Raw genomic sequence first — 19,483 nt, 5'->3', positions numbered from 1 at the left:
TCAGATGCATCTGTGGTTCTCGAAAGCTGCCTCAATAAAGTTGGTTAGTCTTAAAGGTGCTACTGGACTCTTCACCATTATCAGAATCCCATTGTTATTTCAGGCCCGTATCCCTTAAGATGAAGATTATCTCCTGGTCTCACTCTGTTCCTTTGGGCAAGGGGAGTGTATTGGAAGGCTGGAGCCCTTGGTGGACTGGAGGAGTTAGACTTGGTGCGCCAAAAAGCCACTGTAAGCAAGCATCAGTTGCTTAACTGCATTTATGCAGGCTATCTGTGGCAAGTTTGTGTTCACTGTCACACATGTGGTTTTAACTAGACGACTCTTGTTGTATTGTTCTGTATGCAGGAGGGCTTTGAGTGAAAGACATTAAGTTCAACTGTCTTGCCAACTCTGTTCCTGAATTAGCACCCGGGAAGTCACACAGGCAGAGTGGCAGCAGGCATAGCTGAGACCCGTCATCACTTCTGGGACCTGTGCAGCCACCCACTGAGTCCACAGTGAATCCCAACTATGCTGGCCATACTGCATGCGGGTCTGGCCAACCACAACCCCCCCCTCTCTCTCTCTGCCTCCCTCCCCACTCATTTTGTTTGCCCGCAAAACATCATCTTCACAGGTGTGTCTTTTCCAGCTCTTGGCCCCAAAGCCGGTGTACTCCTGACAAGCTTGGGGAGGAATGGAAGAGCCCCCTGAGCTGCCCTCTGCACGTCCAAGTCCCAAACTCTCCACCTCCCACCGCTGGGTCCCGAAGGATGCTTGCAGGCCCCCTGAGAAGTGGTGGGAGAGAAACCTTTTCCAAGCCACACGTTGCCAGACTGAAACAAAGGCGGCTTGGCCCATCCAACCCCAAGGGTCGTACAGGGTCAGCTGTGCTTAGCCACACTGGTTCAGGGGCAGCCCACGTGGTCTGGCTGGATGCCGGTGCCCTTTGCTAGCATGGGCAGGAGAGGGGCAAGGCCCAAGAGCAGCTGGAGCAACACAGCAAAGCCCCTCTTAGCAGCCACGTGTGTTCATCTGCAGGCCTCTCCCAACAGGTCTCTGGCACTGAATAACGGCCATTACTTTGCTTTGTTTCTTAATTCTTTTTTTCTAACTGGAGGCTGATACTGATGGTCAAAAAGAAAAGCCACATAAATTTATTTTCGTAAATAGCATAAATATCAAAGTTGGTGATTCTTTTCTTAATCTACTTAGAGTTAATACTTTAAAACTCTAGGCTTGTGCCTGGCAATATTTGACCAACAATGGCCCAAGACTTTTCTGAGCCACGAAATGCCAACTCTAACTCTAACTGGGCAAATCCTTAGCTTCTTAGCTCTGAACGGGCACGTCCCCCCGCCCCCCACCCCAGCTCCCTCCTCTCCTGGACTAGGGGAAAGCACGTGTGGAAAGGCATCTGCCAGGGCCGGGCTGGAGGAAGAGTATTTGGCCCCAAGGAATATGTGACAGCATCACGAACGAGGCCATGCCAGCGGGGGAGCCAAGGACTGCCAAGGCTTAGGGGCACTCATGTCCTGGCAGCAGCATGGCTCCGGGTGGCATCTGGGGCAGGGTTTGAGGGTGTTTTGTAACCTTCTCCATCGCAACAGTGGGGAGGCATGGCACCTGAGGGGACAGGGGCCTGAGCCCCCCATGCATGCTCTCCCTTTCCTCCTGAGGGGCAGTGAACCTGATTCCCTGCCTGGCTCTGCCCCTGCCCGTCACGGTCACCCCTGGGGCCAGCTCGATGGACTCCACCAGCAGGGTGGGCTTTACAAAGATGAGGCTTGTAGGCTCGAGAGCTCCCCCTGGGGGAGGAGGGGGGCGGGCCACCTGCTCTGGGAGCCTCTTCCAGGAAGCCCTGGCCCCCCCATCCCGCAGCACTGCCCACTGCGTCCAGTGAGGCTGGAGGCTGCTGAGGTCGACCGCGTCTGCCCCAGCCCGAGGGGGCTTGGGGTACTTGCAGCGGCCCGAGACAGTCTTGAGAGCTTCCTGTCGTCGGGACTCCATGTCTGGGTCCACGACCTCCACGTACGGCTTGACCCAGCGCTTGGGCAGGCGAGCTGGGTCTAGCCGGGGCACCACAGTGACACTGCCAGACTCATCATAGAGGACATCCTTGATGTTGGGCGGGCGACCCAGCTGGATGCGCAACAGGTTGCTGCACGAAGGAGGCAAGAGTGGGCAGAGCTTGGGCAGCGGGGTGTGGGGCTTCTTCTCCTTCACGGGGACCTGGGCGGACTCCCCCGCGAGGAGCTGCTGCGTCTCAGGCTCGCCCTGCAGCCCCTCACTGCTCTGAAAGCTGGCCTTGTTGTAGGAAGGCCTGCCGAAGGCCCGGCTCGTCTTCCTGCTCTTGGAAGAGACGCTTGGCAGAATCGGAGACAAGGATTCCAGGGGAGGCACCAGCTGCTCCTTGGCGAGCTTGGCCCCTTCTCGTGAGGGCTGCTGGGGCAGCCCCTCCGCATCACAAACCACCTCTGGGGGGAGAGCAGCTGCTTCTGGGGGTCCGGCTGGGGGAACCTGGTGGGACAGACGTGAAGAAGAGGGGTTCAGGACAGCAAGCCCCCACCCCTGCTGCAGAGCATAACGAGTTTTAAAATGAAAGGGACAAAGAAGCATTTGAAAAGTGAGCAGGAGTCTGAAGAGGACAATTCATTCCTGCTGACCTAGAGATTTTTTCTGTAGTTAAGAGGAAATAAAACCAGAGGGAACACTTTGTGACCTGGAGCTATATCTACAGGTAAACTCGGAGAACTTCTGAAGAGTCTCCAGGGGCTGCTGGAAGAGACTGATTTTCTGGACCCATTTCAATCTCACTTCAGGCCGGGGTTTGGAGCACACAGGACTTGTCACCTTGGACGATGATCTCTACCGAGAACTGAACAGGGGGAACGTGATCCTTCTGGTTCCGCTGGACCTCTCAGTGGCCTCTGAAACTACTGACCACAGTATCTTACTGAGCCGCCACCTGGCACTGGGATTAAGGGGCACCATGTTGCGGTGGTTCGAGTCCTATCTGGGAGGCCGTAGTCTCAGAAGACTGTGCTGGGGGATCCCTGCTCTGGCCCTTGGCCACTGGCTTGTGGGACTCCTCAGGGTTTGCTCTTATCCCCCACATTCTTTAAGATCTCTGTGAAGCCACTGGGAGAGGTCATCCGGAGGTTTGGGCCGCGGTGTCACCAAAATGCAGATGATACCCAGCTCCACCTTTCTTTTACGCCTGATTCCAAGGATGCTGTTGGTGTTTGAACCGGTGGTTGGAGTCAGTAATGTGCTGCATGAGGGTGAAGAAGCTGAAACTGAATCCTGACAAGGCAGCAGGCCAGGAACATGAGACCTCACCTGTGCTGGATGGGATTATACTTCCCTCAAAATCACCTTGGCTAGGCCTGATGGGATTGTAAGCGGCTTCGGTGACACCTCCCCGCTTAGGAATTCGTATTTGAAGAGGGGCTCTCTGCCGTCTTCCTCCCTTCCCCACACCCTCCCTAACAGGCCCCCCTTGCAGCCCACCCACGGGTTGGACGGGGCTGCGCTCCCAGTGAGGGTGCCTGTGGCTGGCCGGCTGTCCTCTGGGTCCAGCAGCCCCGGGTCCTCTGGCCCTCCCTCCACGGGTCTCGCCGCTCCCGCCAGCGGGAGGGCTTCGGGGCTGCTGCTGCTGCCCGATGCAGGGCCCACGCCGGTCGCCCTACCTCTCCCTCCTGCGGGCTCGGCGAGGCTTGCCGGACGGGCACCGAGCCCTGCGCCCAGGAGTCCGTGATGCAGGCCCGGGGCGGCTCGTCCTCCTGCCACGTGGGGTCCGCCGGCACCTCCGCCTGGCCCTCGTCCCGCACCAGGAAGCGCCACTCCAGGATCTGCAGCAGGGCTTCGCGCGCCTGCGCGATGACGTAGGGGACGCACTGCCGGGGGAGGGGGCGAGAGAGGGGGGGAGCTGGCCTGAGCGAGACGCTTCGCCCGCAGCCCCCCCCCCCGGAAGGGCCCCCCCGCACCCCGACCCCCCCCTTCTCGGCACCGGAGGCTTCCCAGGCGGCGGCCCCCGGGGGGGGAGGGAGGGGGGGCTCGCCCGCCCCTCCCAGCTCCGAGGAGGCCCCGCCCGCCCGGCGCCCCCGCCCCGCCGCTCACCTGGCGCGCCAGGTAGACCTTCTCGCACTGGGCCAAGGCCCGCTCGAGCAGGGCGGCCAGGAGGTCCCCGACGGCGTCCTCGGCCTCCTCGGCGCACAGCAGCGAGAGCCACTCGGCCTCCGACAGGCGCCCCGGCACGATCTCCACCTGCGGCAGCGGCGCGGCGGGCGGCCGGGCGCGCTCCGCCCGCGACTTGGCCTGGGCCACGCGGTCCCGGGAGGTCATCGGCGGCGGCGGCGGCGGCGGGGCGGCTCCGCGCGCGGACTCCCGCCCCGGCCCCGGCCCCGGCCCGCCGCCTCCCGCCCGGAGCCCCGAGAGCGCCCGGCCCGCCTCCGGCCCAGCATCTCCGTCGCCAGGCAACGCCGCCGCGCCCCTCGCCGCCTGCGGGTGACGTCAGCGCGCCGGCGCGTCGTTTCCATGACGGCGAGGAAGCGGCGCTGGCGGGTGAGGGGCCTCCCCCCTCCCCCGGCCGCCCCCCCCCCCCCGCCGCGCGCTCTTGCCCGGAGCCGGAGCGGCTTACGGGGCCGCGGGTGCGGCGGCGGCGGCGGCGACGGGGTTCCCGTGGCCGCCCGTGTGCGCGTCTAGAGTGACCGGGCCCGGCTGCGAGGGCCTGCGCTGAGCCCCCGCGAGGAAGGCGGGCCCGGGCTGGGACAGCAACGAGGGAGACGGGGCGGGCCTCGCGGCCTCCGGGCCCCGGCCCTTCCGAAGGGAGGCCCCCCGGGGCGCGGCGGGGCGCGGCGGGGCGGGGCGGCGCTAGAGGCGGCAGCCGGGAAAGGAGCTTTGCCGCCGCCGCCGCCTGCCTGGGCCGGGGGTCCTGAGGGCGGAGCCCCCTGACGCCTCCCTCTCCCCCCCCCCCCGCCGCAGGATGTACCGGCGGGAGAAGAGCGTCCTGCTGAAGGGCAGCAGCTCGGCCCTCTACAACAACCTGAGCGTGCTGCCCCTCCCGGCCAAGCAGCTCACCTACTTCGCCACCGTGCACGGCAGCACGGTGAACCTGGTGAGCGTCTCGGCGGACGGGCTCAGCTTCTCGCACCGCCAGCTGCAGGCCAAGGAGGGCAGCCTCGGCATCGGCACTTCCGTCATCACCCAGGTAGTGAATACTTTCAGGTGGGGAGCCATGTCGGGCTGCAGAGGAACAGCAGGGTTTGAGTCCGGGGGCGCCTTAGAGACCAACAAGAATTTCCTGCTGTAAGCCTTCGGGAGTCCGAGCTCCCTTCCGTAGACACCAGCCATCTTCTTCAGGGATCTTCAGAAGGGAGCTCTGGCTCTTGAAAGCTTCACTTACACCCTTGAAAAATCTCTTTGGTCTTTGCGGTGCCGCTGGACTCAAATCCAGGTAATAAATAGGATTTAAAGGGGGCGGGGGACAGGAAACCATGCAGCACCAACGTGTTCTGTTTGATCTGTCCTTCCTTGGGCAGCTGTCACTGAGAGCCAAGCTACAAGTGACGCCTGACACAGGTTGGACACTTGTCAGCTTCCCTCAAGTTTTGATGGGAAATGTAGGCATCCTGGTCTTACAGCTGTAATGGAGAGCCAAGCTGTAAAACCAGGACGCCTACATTTCCCATCAAAACGTGAGGGAAGCTGACAAGTGTCCAACCTGTGTAAGGCGTCACTTGTAGCTTGGCTCTCAGAAGCTAGGGCCATAAATATTGGCCCTGCACAAGCCAATTGAAGGAGCAGTCGGATTGAAGGACAGGAGTAGAAGCAGGCGGGTCAGAAACAGGGGGCTAATTTTAAGTGGCTCAGCCCTGGAACCTGTTTGGAGGGCAGGGTTAGGGCACGTGTGGCAGTTAGAGGAGTCTTGGTCTTATAGATGTGGTAATGCTTCGCACCTTTGTTTTTCATTCCATCCTTAGAGAGGTGGGTGTGACAGATTTGCAAGCCTTGTTTCCTCTCCTCCCAGGAAGCTGGGAACCTTCCTCACAGCCGTCCCAAGTCTCTCCGCTTGGTGATGCTGCCCCTTTCTCTTACTCCCAGAAGGTATCAAAATCAAACCGGGTAGTAACCACTTCACCCAGCAAATCTGTTTCCTGCCCGAAGGCTCCGTACACCTAGCACCCAGTATCTGTGTCGCTGTTTAGAAAGGATCACCCGTGTCCCCTGCTCCTATTACTAATAGGCTATTAGGTAGGGAACAACAGTCTGTTGGACCTTCATAGTTTCGCAGGATGGTGCTCTAGGGGTGGTGGGCTCAACTGCTGCCCCTCCCCTTTACCACAAGCCTGGTGTGTTTACAGAGATCCGGCTTCAGGCATTCAAAGTACAAGAGAGTTTAATAAAAATAAAGAGTATAGCCAGTCTGTTCAAGCATCAGGCTGAGCAAGGATTCAAAGAAGGGGTGAAACATGCAAGTCTCCCAGCCTGCATTTGGTACTTATCCTAAATGAAGTTTAGTAGGATACATGATTAAAACTTGGAGGTGCAGCATTTAAAAGTCCATCATCACCCTAGTTCCCAGAGTTGAAACTTCTCCCTGTTGTCCTTGGCCATATGGACAAGATGGAGTCCCCGTGTAAACAAAAGCTCCGCCTTGATGTACTATGCTCTTTCATCCCAAGTGCTATTAAATGAGGTGAACAGGAGGGCCCCCAGTTCAGGACTCACTGCTGTGGCTGAGATCGCTGGCAAGAGGTAAGGAAGGCGTGCCCTGAGGCCCACTGCTGCCAGCTTCTTCCCCGGCCGTTATCCTGCACTCTCTTTTCAGGCAACTTGGTGTGTCCTCCCTTCTCGGATCCTCTTGGTGCTGACATCGCAGAAAGGTATCCAGGTGAGAGACTGGGCACAGGGCTTAGACGGAAGTGGAAGCTGGGCATGAAAAACAATGTGGCTGACAGCTGTTTGGGCTCCAGGTCTTGTCCTCTTCCAGGGGTGGGAGGGGCTGCTGGACCAGCCTTGGAAGTCTGCACTGTGACTCACTTTGTGTCTTTCTTTCCCCCAAGATGTACGAGTCAGATGGATCCATTATGGTTTATTGGCATGCTCTGGATGCCACGGAGTCGTCATCAGGTACCATTGGGAGAAGAGGTGGGGAGGAATGATACTGTCTAACGCAGTTCCTGGAGCAGCAGGTTTCACAGAGGCTACGCGCCCTGGTCCCTTCCCAGTCTGGGGTCAAGGATGCTTCCATCGCAGGGAGGAGCAGTTGGCCCTGGTTCTCCTGCAAGTTTGGAGATAGATGCATGTGGGGCTCTTCCCTTTCACATCGCGTGTTCCCCCAGAGAGAACATGTGTGCAAACTTAGCTGCAAGTCCTGTGTGGCCCTGCCTGACCCGACTCACCTACTCTTGATGTCTGTGTCCTTTCCAGGACAGGCTGTGTTTGCACGTGGGATTGCAGCCACTGGCCAGCGCTTTGTGTGTGTGGGTAAGCAATGGAGATGGAGAGACGCTGTGGGCCTGGGAACTGCAGGCAGACATTTTTAGGGCCTAAGGCCTAGAGCCGTGCTTTGGGTGGAAAAGGGGGGGGGAGGCTGGTCTGTCTGTGTTTGGGCATTACATACCTGAAAGTTGTTGTGCCTGGATTCACAGAGGGGGAAAGTGGCAAGAGGAGCTTGAGGGCAAGGTGGCTCTGGTGGGTGAGCTAGGATGAGGGGCTCTTTTCAGAGAGCTACTCCACTGGGTATAGAGTCAGATCTCGATACCGCTTAATTGGGTTGGAGGGATGAGTGCTGGTCGTAGCTCCTCAGGGGGGTAACAGGGAGGCTGGTCCTTGTCAGGGAAGGGGCCTCAGCCTGATTCCCTTTGCAGGGACATCACAAGGGTGTGTCCTTGTCTTTGACATCCCCTGCAAGGGCACCAACATCACCCTGAGCGAGGTTCTGGAAGAGCATCGTGGTGCCATCACAGATGTTGGTGCGGAGCTCTGTGAGCAGCCGGTAAGGCATGACCTGGTGCCCCTCCGCTCGGCCTCTCGCACTCCTTCTGCAGGGTGAGCTCTCAGGCCACGTCCTGATTGTGGCCTTGCCTTGGGATCCTGCGGGGCTCCATGAGCCACCTGCAACTTGTTGGCTAGCGAGCCCGTCTTCCTTCATCGCTCCGTGCTCCTTGCCCATGGCCCCTCAGAGCCTCTACCTTGTTGTGGAGGGGTCACCCAGTGGACTTCCACTGCTTCAGCGTTCCAGATCACTTGCAGCCCAGCCAGGTGCACGTGGACGTGGGTGCGGGGTGGTGGCTGAGGGTGTGCTTCAACAGGTGTCGGATGTGGGGGTTAAAGCGTCAGATTGGGGTCAGAGGGATCAGGCTCAACTCTCCACTTGGGGCGGGGCAAAAAACAGGGGGGTCAAGTTACAATCTAAAATGTAAAATATATTCCAGGGAGGTATTTATGGTGGATGTGCACAAAACATAGGTTAAAAACAAGGACTGAATGAATAGCAGGCTACATGCATATGTTAAAAATTGCTAAAACGTTCTCCATACACACATGATGATACAGTTCAACAACCAACACAAAGACAGATCATACGTGTTTCGGCCCTAAGGCCTTCCTCAGTGGTCAGTTGTACAATATTTATAATCAAACACACCCACACATTCAGAAACCAATATAGAAATGCTCCTGAAAGAGAAAAGGGGGAAGGAATGGTTTTTTTGTAGTGTTGGCAACCACTATGCTCTAGAAATATTTTTTTTTGGAAAAACACTAAAAATTTACTTTTTGTATTTTGTGGTATAATACAAATGTTACTGCAGACCAGAACTGCACTCACACAATGCTCTTCATTTGGTATTGTATTCTATAGAAAAATGTTACAAATGAATTAATTTTTCCATACTAAACTCTTTAACACGCCCCCCCCCCCCCACACACACACAAAGGCTGTCTGGCTGGCAGGACCTGGTAACAGCTGGGCAGCTTTTTGTGCTCTCTTTTTCCACTGGCAAAAGTCGTTGGCACAGATGGGCAGCCCCCACGCGCTCACAACTTTTCTTTTATGCTGCTCCATGTAGGAAGAGCAGAGTTTGAAGCAGATTCTCCAGCCACAGATCCCATAGGATCAGGTGGTTCCAGGCAAGCTTTTAATTTAGGGGTAATGGCAGTTGAGAACATTGGGCAGCCCAGAGCTTGCTTATACGTACGAAATCCTCAGGACTTTATTCCTGCAGAGCATCCAGTGTTGAAGCATGTTGCAGAGGCACTGCCGGGGTGCTTCAGAAGAGGCCGTCTGGTGGTCGGGGAGCTGTGTTCCTTGAGGTGGCCCAGAACTTCTTTTAGAGATTGTCTGCCTCCAGTTCTTCATTCACAGGGTCGCGATTCTGGCCAGAGCAGCTGCTGTTCCTGGCTAGAAAGGTCTTCCCTTTATTTGTTACTGCCCTAGATTAGCACTAACACAACGTCCAATTCAGGGCACGGATAAGGAAGGGCACGTGCAGTAAGTAATGCATGGTCTTGTTAATTCCAGTGGCACAGAGCTAATTAAAGACATTCAACCAGCTATTTACTTATTGAATACTCCAAAGTGCAAACTTAGGCAACTTCTAGGTCCATGGTTCCCAACTTTTTTGGTATACTGACCCACAAGTCCAAATCAGCTTTGTATGGTGACCCATCCAGGGCTGGCCCAAGAGATTGAAAAGGAGCTGGGCGGAAGGGGGGGGGGCGGGTTGAGGAGATGTGGGAAGATGGCAGGTGTTGGTGAAGAGGTGGGTGGCAAGGAGCTCAGTGCAAGACATCTCCCACTGCAGGCAGAGGGCAGTGGGACACTGCGGGGGGCTGGGCAAGAGGGTGGGCTGCTGAAGGAGCAGCGCCAACACAGAGCCTGTGCTCCTACAACCCTTTTTCTCCTCTCACTTTTCCCCGCTGCTCTCCAGCCTCCCCGCTGCTCTCCAGCTACTCTTGAACCTTTACTAGTGGGCAGGCAGCTTTCTTCCCCTCACTATTGTCCCAAAGGGGGAGAGGAGAATGGGGGAAGCTGGTAAGGAAGAAGAGCAGGGAAAGAGACAGGTGCCCAGACCAGGAGTTGCCATTGGGGATGGCTGGCCTGTGACTCCCCCCACCCTGCTTGCATGGGCTTCGTGACCCACTTTTGTGTCCCAGCCCACAGGTTGTTTCATGGAAACAATCTGAGAGAAGGAGCAGAAGATAAAATTGTACCTGGGAAATGGGGTAAAATTGGAGATTGAGGTAATGTACCAGGAACAGTTACCCGCATAAAATAAACCATGCCATACCTACCGCCTGTTCCACTGTTTCAGCTGCATTGGATTGGGAGGGGCAAACACTTTGAGAACGGGGCGTACAGAAACACCCTCCCTCCCAGAAGGGCACGTGGTGATGCATTAATGCTAAAAAGATGGTGGAAGGTGGGTCTGCAGGCAAGAAGTCAGGGCCGGCTTGGTCTCTGGACTAATCCCTGGGACATGCCAGCCCAGCAACGAAGACAGAGTTCAAAGATGGGGTGTACTGGCTGGGGGTCAGCAGGCAGTCATATTATCAGAAACTTGGAATCACTGTTTTTAATATTCTTTGCTGTGAGTAACAGTAACAAGAATATACTTGTCTGGAGAAGGGAACGTGGCTAGAGGGAGAGGATCTGCTTAGGGGGCTGAAGGTCCCAGGTTCAATCGACAGCCTCTCCGGTGAAATGAGGGTTGGGTTAGAGGCGATGGGGAAGGTCCTGGGGAGCTGCTGCCAGGCTGCATGGACAATACTGGCCTGAGGATCGGACTCCGCATAAGGCAGCTTCAGTATAAGGCAGCCAGTTCGGGGTAGTGGTTAAGAGCAGTGAGACTCTAATCTGGAGAGCCGGGTTTGATTCCCCACTCCTCCGCCTGAAGCCAGCTGGGTGGCCTTGGACTAGTCACGGCTCTCTCAGAGCTCTCTCAGCCCCACCCACCTCACAGGGTGATTGTTGTTGCAAGGATAATAATGGCATACTTTGCAAACTGCTCTGAATGAGTGTTAAGTCATCCTGAAGGGCGGTATATAAATCGAATGTTATTATTATTATTATTGAGTATGCTGACACCACATTAAGAGGACATCAGTATATAGATTTTGAAGATCATCTGAGCCAATCAGCCTTAGGGCTTGTTTGTTTTGGACTGGTTTGCAGCCCCATCTGTGCGCGCGCGCTCTGTCCGCCCTCCCTCGCCTCCTTTTTGTCTATCCTTTAGTTCTGTAAGCGTCTCACTCGTCCTTGTTTCACTAAAGCTCATTTCCTCTTCCCCGGTTGCTGTGAATGCCTTTTGGTCCTGAGGTGAAATCCAGGCTGGTCACTTGACTTGGGGTGAGGTGTGAAGGGGCAGGGTTCTGTTTGCAACTTTGGAGGGAGAGACTAGTGGGCTCCCCCTGTTCAGTGCAGCCCAGAGAAGGGACGGTGGGGCATTGAGCTTGGCGCTCTCTGTGGCCTATCTGGACCGGACTTGGATTGTAACAGAAACAAAACTTGGGCTGGAGGCTACAGTTGGGCCTCTCTCAGGGAACGGTCTGGTGGCAGGAAAGTGTGGCTTGGGGGGGTCCAAAGTTTGTTTGGGGGTGGGGGGGGTGGGTATATTGGCAGTGATTATGGTGGGAAAGCCCACTTGAGAGTGAGACACACAACAGCGTTGTTTTGAGCTCGGCACAGGGAGGGGACCATCCCACGGAGACAGTATCCCAGCAGCCCAGATGTAGGATTTGGGTTGCAGCGTGGCTATTGTCTGGAGCTAGGAGAGCAGGGCCATTACTCCCATTCTGCAGTCACTCCACTGGACACCCATCAGTCACCAGGTGCAGTTCAAAGTTTTGAATATTGCACACAAAGCCTTTCGTGGAACCTCGTATCTGTGGGGCTGCCTCTTTCTCTGTATTGTGCTGTGGCAGCTTCGCCTGAACAGGGCCTGCAGCAGGTGCCACTCTGCAAATAGACAAAATCAGCTACTGCACAGACACACGCATTCTCTGTAGTGGCCCCCACCTTATGGAATGGCCGGCCTACTGTTGTGAGGAAGGTTCCCACTCTCTGGGCTTTCCGCAAACTATGCAACACAGAATTAACCAGGAGGGCTTTTTTACGCAGGTAGGAGAGCACTATTGTTACAAAATGTTTCAGAAAGATGCTTTACAGTGCAATCCTAACCCCCACAGGCAGAGCCATCGCTCATGCGCTGGTGTAAATGGGGCGGTGCTGGATGGCACCTATGGACTTTTGCAGGGCAGTTCCGCCGGCGCCGGAGCATGGCAAGGCGAGATGCAGCGGCCCCTGGGAGGTCCCACCCACTGTTCCCCTGACAACCCCGCTCACACCAGCCAATGGCCACACCCCTTCCCTGGCATTCAGGCGAGGGGCAACCAGCGGCGCAACCAGTGGGGAGGGCCAGGCTGGTGGCTGCAGCTCGGTGCACCTGCACATACCCGCTGCCACCACCAAAAGAAAAAGGTTCCCCCTCCCTGAAAAGTAGGGCCAGACAGTAGGGAGCTGATCTCTGTTGCCTGGAAAGTAGGTGTAAGTTTGGGAGATCTCCAGCTACCGCCTGGAGACTGGCAACCCTACTTAATCCCCAGGTTCCGAAGAAGCAGGTCGGGGGGGAGGTGGGGCCGCCCATCCCTGCCTCTGCAAACACAACCCCCACCCCCAAGCAGCAGCTTTCCACCTGCACTGACCAACCTCTTCCAGGCTTATCAGATGCCAGCAGCTCAGCCTATCAGAGAATGAAGGTCCTCGGTGCCTCCCGCCCCCCTGCAGACATTCATGGGCCACAGTTCAATTCCCACCCCTCTGCCTGACGTTACTTTGCGGGGAGGAAGGGGGCAGGAAGGCTGAACAGGGTCTGCTTGATACATTTGTGGGGGTGTGCGAGTGGAAATGTGTGACAGGGTGTTGAGGGAGGGGCTAAGGACAATGTCAGTCAGACATGCAAACACACAAGTTTGTTGTTGTTCAGCTCGTTTTATTAAACTGGAAAAAGTGCCCTTGTTTCTAGGCTGGAAAGGGAGCCAAGGCATTTTGTGCAGCCCTCCTTCTAGCTTACAGGAGCGAGGCTGAGATGTGGACTGCTGTGAGATATTGCTTCCTGGGCTGGATCCGAATGTCACTCGCAGAGGATTACGGGGGGGGGGGGGGAGAAGCAGACATGCTCAGGACATGCCTGCTAGAGAAAGACACACATGTGGGTTTTGCCCACACTCCAACATCTGAGAAGATGCACATGGTAGAGAGCGGCAGCGGCAGTGACCAGCTGATGCAAGACCGTCTGGCGAGGAAGCGCTCTGCCTTGGGGCGCTTTTACCTTTAAGGGAGAGAGTTAGCAGGTAGTTACAAACACCTGGTCCAGAGTAGTTTTCTGGGCAACTGCCTCTGGGACAGACAGGGGCTGTCACCATCGCCCCCTCCCCTGCCGAGCCTCACCTGAAGAGGCTAGTGGTCAGGTGAGTTCAGGTGATGGGGCAGTTAGCACAAATCAGCGAGATGGGTTAGCCGTCACCCCATATCCTTCTTACCTGTCAGTGCTCCCTCGTTCCTTACTGAGCTGGAACTTCAGAGTCAGATAACCAGCAAGGAAACTTGAGTGGTTATTGTTAGCCAGACAGTCTGGACTTTGCCCTTCTTCCTTTCAGTGAGTGCAAAGTTCTCCCACTTTTCTTGCAAAGTCCCCAAAGTGCACTCAGTGCCCGCCACCGTGGGCACCCTCTCTCCCGCCTCGTGTTCAAAGTGCCCACGGCACAAGGCAGATGGGCAGAGCTTTCAGCCATGTGCTCACTTACCCGAGGGCACAGACAGCGCAGCCGGATGTTTTGTAGGGTGCGTCTGCAGGTGATTGGGTGCGAGGAGGGGGGCTCGTCCATGCCGGAAGCGCACACGGATTGGCCCCCGTGATAGTTCCCGTCCTATGCTTCTTCAGGCCATGGGGGCGGGGCTGGGCACTCGGAGAGGGGGCTGAGTTTTCCCCTTTCAATGGGCACCTATGGACTACGCCTTTTTTCGTGGCGTAGCTCTTTTGGTGCGCTGTGGGCATTCCCGCTTCTGGAAGGGCTTAGGGAGTAGACTAACTCTGACCCCACCTTCTGCCTTGCCCCCTACTGCGCTGACGCGGGGCTCTACGCCGCTTCTCCGCCTCTGTCCGGCCACCTCTCGCTTGGCGGTGGCGGTGGTACGCCTTGTGCTGCCGCCGACGGAAGGCCATTTACACCCACGTCGGAGCCAGTTCTGTTGGCGCAAGCTTTCGTTCTGTTCCTATTCACCCCCCCCCTCCTTAGGATTGCACTGCCCTTATAGGGACTGTGTTGCTGCAAGCATACTCCTCCTACTAGGTGATTTCTGCACCATTTAACATACCATGTTTAAATTGCCCGTGCTTGTGTTTCAGTCTTGTTTTCTTCTGCGTCATATTTATGTTTGCTTATGCTGTTCTGGCCCGGTATCAGATTTCTGCTTGTTTTCAAATTTTCTGCTAACACTTTATTGTATTATTCATTGGACATCCAATCCGTGGATTATATTGTCTTGCACTATTTAATCCACCTTGAGTTTCTTTGAGAAAGGTGGACTGCAGATAACAAATGGATTGAGCAGTGCAGCCCTTCTGATGAAGGAAGGAGCCTCGACTCTCAGGTCCCCTGCCCTGGAAACTCTTGCTGGCCCTTAAGGGGCTGCTGGACCTGAACCTTGTTTTTCTGTAGCAGACCAACATGGCTAGCCCCGCACCCCCCCCCCCCGCCCTTAAAACTACTTGCCCCTAGTACCTTATTCCTAAGTCTTGGCCTAGTAGAACCAACCCTGTGTTAAAAGCTAAAACAAAGTCCTGTCCAGAGATGGCAATAGAGCATCTTGAAGGGGAAAAGGTGTGAAAGTGCCTCGAAGCTTGTTTTGGGGGGCAGAGGGGGGGGTGTGCCTCCCACCTCCGTATTCAGACTGCAGGCGCCGTTTTGTAAGGGACCAACTTCGGTTTTCTGCTCCCCAGCAAGGTGACCCCATCACCTTCCGAGCCGTTCTCGTGTCCTGGCCCCCTGCGAATGCTGCAGGGCTGATTTGGTCTTTTCCTGGCTGCAGGAAGGAAGCATCGACCTCGTGACTGCTGATGACTTCGGAGTGTTGTGTGCCTGGCGGTCTGGGGAAGAATTCCGGCTGGTCTCCAAAATCCCAGCTTCTGGGTAAGGCCTGAAGAGGAGGGGGGGGGTGCGCCTCTCGGCCAAGCCGTTGTGCAGCAAGGTGGCTGCAGTCCGCCGTTGTCCGTGTCTCCCGGGTTCTGCTAATGGCAGGAAGAGGACCTCCCGCTTCAGGGCCTTGGCCAAGGGCTGCAGGGGTCCCGTTTCCCTGCTCCAGCCTACAAGTCGGAAGACTTGGAACGCTTTAAAAAGACTTCGGGTTCACACTTGGCAAGTTTCTGCCTGGAAGGGGCCCCTTCTCACGAGGCCTCTCCTTGCCCAGGTGCACCTGCTCCTCGGTGAAGCTGTGGAATGGGGTGGTCGTTGCTGGTTACGGCAATGGGCAGATCCGTCTGTATGAAGCCGCGAGTGGCACCCTCCGAGCTGCAGTGAGTGCTCACGCACGCTGGATCTGTGCCTTGGACCTGGCACCACTTTCGGGGAAGGTGAGTCCGTCGCTGGCTGAAACACTTGGGCTGTCGCTGGACGTGGCACCACCAGTCCTGTCCATCATGCTCTGCCCCCCCGGACAGGAGGTTCTTTTGGTGCTCCGTGAACCCTCCCCCCCCCGAGTGCCTCCGAGAGGTTCGTGGGGCACTTCACACACGTGTTCATATTTTGTGACGGCAGCTCATCTATGATAGGGATGAATGTACCATGGTGCGCGGGGGGGGGGCTCCCTTAAGCCTCCCCCGCCTCCCCCCACCCCACCCCAGCCGGTGTTTTGGGCTTGCAAAAAAGCTCTGAGTCAGCTGCTGCAAGGGGAAGGGAGAGCTTCTCTCCTCGTGTGGCGCATTGTTAGCCTGTGAAACTCCTCGCCTGCGCACACTGTGATGGCAACCTGCTTGTGGCCTTAAAGGAGAGAGAACAACACAGAGAGGGCGTCTTCCCACTTCCAGTGGCAGTGCAAGCCGGAAATGCAGTTGCCATTTTCAGAAAGAAGCTCCGTCTGTTGCAAGCGTGGGGACACAGCCCTGCCCTGCCTTGGCTGTGAACTTCCCGGAGGTGCCCACCTGGCTGCTTCCATTCTCACTGCCTGGCACTGGCCAGGTCCCCCCACCTTGGTGTGTCTCAGCTTCCCCCCACACCCCGCATGGGAACAGTCATGCATAATGCAAGGAAGGCAAATCTTCTAAGCCAAGACTCCAGAGGCAGAGCGGGGCGGGGGATAGATAAATCACCCTCCCTGTTTCTCCTTTCCCTCACAGTTGCTGTCTGGGGCTGAGGACTCCTTTGTGGAGGTCTGGGGGCTGACTTATGATTCAGCCACTGAGGACATTGAGGTAAGGGGGGACAGCTCCCATGCCACTCTCTCCCTCACGGGAGCCCGATGGGTTCAGCAGAAACGCTTGGCCATTGGCTGTGCCAGTGCCACAGTGGGGCTTGTCTACATCGTCTGTGCTTATTTTAGGATGCTGCTAAGCTGGAACAAGTATCGGGCAGCTGTGCCATGGCTCAGTGGCAGAGAAAGGGTTGTGGCTCAGAGGCAGCACAGGTCGCTGGGGAGTGGGCATAGCCATGCTTGAAATAAATAAATCCTCCATCATTTCATCAGCTCCTCTGCCAAGGTTTAGTGGAAGATGCTGCAGTTATCCCTGCTGCAGCGTAACACAGAAGAGCTCCTAGTTCTGGATCATTTGGATCTGTCCATGTGCTCCTCTGTGTTTTTGCTCAGCTCTCCATGAGACTGGACAAAAAGGGGGCCGTCCAAAGGGTGGGAGCCAAGGAAAAAAGCCGCGGGAATGCTGCCTTGAAAAGGCTGAAGAAGAGCGGAGGCCAGGGAGAGGCAGAGCCTGAGCGGGGAGGGGCTTGTCCTTGGCCCCTGCTGCTCTGTGCCGGCTGCGTCCTAGGCAGGCCCCTCAGGCCCCTGCGGTGTTGACTCCAGTAGGCCTGAGGGCTGCTGGGAGTGACTCTCACCCGTCTCCTTGCAGATCAAGCACTGCCAGACGGAGTGCGTGATGGACACCCAGCTCTGCGGGGCCCGCTTCTGTGACCCTGCAGGCAGCACCTTCGCTGTCACCGGCTATGACCTCAGCGAGATAATCCGCTATGTCCAGCTGTAGCCCCTCCTGGGCTCCCAGGGGGCCATTGCGGGTGCAGGAATGGCGGCTCACACTGTACCCTCCGGGGCTACGCTTGCTCTTCTCTCAGCTGCTCTTGCAGGTCCTGCTAGGGGCTGCCCAAGTTCCTCCCTGCCCAGCGGCACCCTGGCATCCTTGGGGAAGTGAACTGGCTGGAGGGAGCGCAAAGCTTGGCCTCACGTGGATCCCCTGTGCAGCCATAGCCCTGGAACAGGAGTGTGCCGCTTGCTGTTTAGTTGGAGCCCCCCCCCCATGCTTGCTCATTCAGAGACAGAGGTTCCAATGTAGCTGACTGCTGTCTTTGCCAGAAGGAATTTCAACGAAAGGGGGGAACTGGGTCTTTGTGCTGAGCTCCTGTCTTGCAAGGTAATATATGTATGTGTATATATATATACGTTATAAATGGCTTTTCTGGAAGGTGTCACTTGGTGAAGTTTGACCCTGGAAATGTAGCTGGTCTCCCAAGGTGCCACTGGACTCCAATCTTGCTCTTCTGTTGCAATCCAACATGGCCGCCCACCTGACCTAGTACTGAGTGTGGATGGCCACAAGCCAGGGTCACTCACACGGAACTGATGAGGCTGGAGGGGAGTTCTCTCAAGCGCTCATCCTCTCAAGGTGGACCCTGGTCTTTGGTTGCCTGCTTTCCCCGCGGCTCTTCTTTGCTTCCACAGCCCCTTGGGATCTCCCTGCCCATTTTTCTTGGACAGAAAGACAGCCCCCCCCCCCACTCCATCATAAGCAGGGCTCCTGAGCTGAGGAACGAGGCCACCTTTAGAATGTAGCAAGAGCAACACACCCGGCCCTTGGAGCAGCCCATGAAGCTCAGGCCAGGCCATCCTCGTGGGCAGAGGCAAGCAGGCAGGCGCTCCCCAGCGGTCCCTGACTTGGGCTAGCTTCACAGACCGTTTTTGACTTTGCAGGCAAGCCAGGCATTGCTCCTTCACAGCCTGGTGCATTTTCATGACTTTTCCCTCAAGGAAGTGGCTGGCTAAGCTGCCCTCCCTGCCCACCCCCATGGGGAGAGGAGGGCCCATAGCCACGGCTGCTTTCAACACGTCCAGTCTTTGCAATGACGGAGTAGAGCTACGCAGCGACCCGGGTAGGGGGAACCACCCCCTGGCCGCCCTTCCCTCTAGCGAGGGGACCCTGCTGTGCTCTGCTGTCCCTACCTATCAGCCAGCGGCATGGGCAGGGGGCTGCTTCAGCAGCACAGGGTCAGGCTCTTTCGTTGCAAGGCTCTGAACAGCCTGTGGGTTTGAGCCCACTCAAGCCTATTCCTGAGGACTTGACGGGGCCTTCGGTTTTCTGCTCAGCAGGGGTTTCATTCTGCATTTGCTAAAGGTGTGTTCGGCCCATGGGAGAGTCTGGTGCTGGGGGCAAGGCGGCTTTCTGTGCCCCACTGGCTGCCAGCGGCCTCTCCCGCTGCCAGAGGGCATTGGGTGTATCCCTGGACCTTCCAGGAAGCTCCGTGAGTGCCACTGTCTGCCCTGAGGGAGCTGCCTGGGCCTAGTGGAAGAGGAGACTCCCCAGGTCAGTTTTATCGCTGCCCTGTCAGGGCCAGCGAGGCGCATTACAACCCATTCCGCAGTCAGGGAGTTGAGGGCAGCCTGCAGGGGTTGGCTGGCCTGTCGATTCTCCCACTAACCTTGTGAGGTGGCCTAGGCAGTGACCCCGTGAGCCTCACAGAAGGGTAGGGAGCTGAACTCAACCCCCACCCCCACCCCCCACCCCCTTCGTGCTGTTCCTAAGCTGGGCTTCCCAGCAAGGTGGCCCTGAGCTTCTCCAGAGACTCCCCCCACGCCATCCCCCCTACGCTGGAAGAGAGTACAGCTGTAGCAGGCGTCCCAGTTTGGCTTCACGAGGGAAAAGGGGGACTGAGGGGAGGGGAGGCAGCACTCCCCCTCCAAAAGGGCCCCACTGCTGAGCACACTGGCCCTCCACTGGCCCCAACACCGACCTCTGTAGAACCTGCCCCTGGGACCACAGAAGCCCTTGGGGGATGTTAGAGCAGCACCGTCCGTCCAGCTGCCAGCTCTCAACCAGTTCTTCCTTCTTGACTGCCCAATGGAGAAAGGGCAACAAGAGGACTGCCAGATGGGAGGGGGAACAGCTGCCACCCCCCCCCCCCCGCAGCTGAAAGGGCAGCCCCAGTACTGAGAAGCACCACCTGGGCTTCCCGGCCCCTGCTGCTCTCTGTGATCGTTAGCAACGGGGGGAGTCTTGCT

General features: G+C 57.0%; 2 protein-coding genes across 2 annotated transcripts; one reads left to right on the top strand and one right to left on the bottom strand.

Annotated features, from left to right (window-relative positions):
- Window positions 1-1,116: 1,116 nt before the first annotated feature.
- C10H2orf81 (chromosome 10 C2orf81 homolog) lies at window positions 1,117-4,429 on the bottom strand. The gene is made up of 3 exons (XM_054989740.1): window positions 4,105-4,429; window positions 3,675-3,881; window positions 1,117-2,502 (listed from the first exon to the last, which is right to left on the bottom strand). The coding sequence occupies exons 1-3, from the start codon at window positions 4,327-4,329 to the stop codon at window positions 1,501-1,503; spliced, it is 1,434 nt and encodes a 477-aa protein (XP_054845715.1). The 5' UTR covers window positions 4,330-4,429; the 3' UTR covers window positions 1,117-1,500.
- A 76-nt stretch (window positions 4,430-4,505) lies between these two features.
- Window positions 4,506-17,672, top strand: WDR54 (WD repeat domain 54). Its single transcript, XM_054990033.1, has 10 exons — window positions 4,506-4,548; window positions 4,969-5,194; window positions 6,815-6,877; window positions 7,050-7,116; window positions 7,417-7,473; window positions 7,857-7,984; window positions 15,080-15,180; window positions 15,458-15,620; window positions 16,383-16,457; window positions 17,106-17,672. The coding sequence occupies exons 2-10, from the start codon at window positions 4,970-4,972 to the stop codon at window positions 17,235-17,237; spliced, it is 1,011 nt and encodes a 336-aa protein (XP_054846008.1). The 5' UTR covers window positions 4,506-4,548; window position 4,969; the 3' UTR covers window positions 17,238-17,672.
- Window positions 17,673-19,483: the final 1,811 nt, after the last annotated feature.

Source organism: Eublepharis macularius, chromosome 10, assembly GCF_028583425.1.
Source record: "Eublepharis macularius isolate TG4126 chromosome 10, MPM_Emac_v1.0, whole genome shotgun sequence".
NCBI classification, from domain to species: Eukaryota; Metazoa; Chordata; class Lepidosauria; order Squamata; family Eublepharidae; genus Eublepharis; species Eublepharis macularius.
This window is presented reverse-complemented; position numbering and strand designations above follow the sequence as displayed.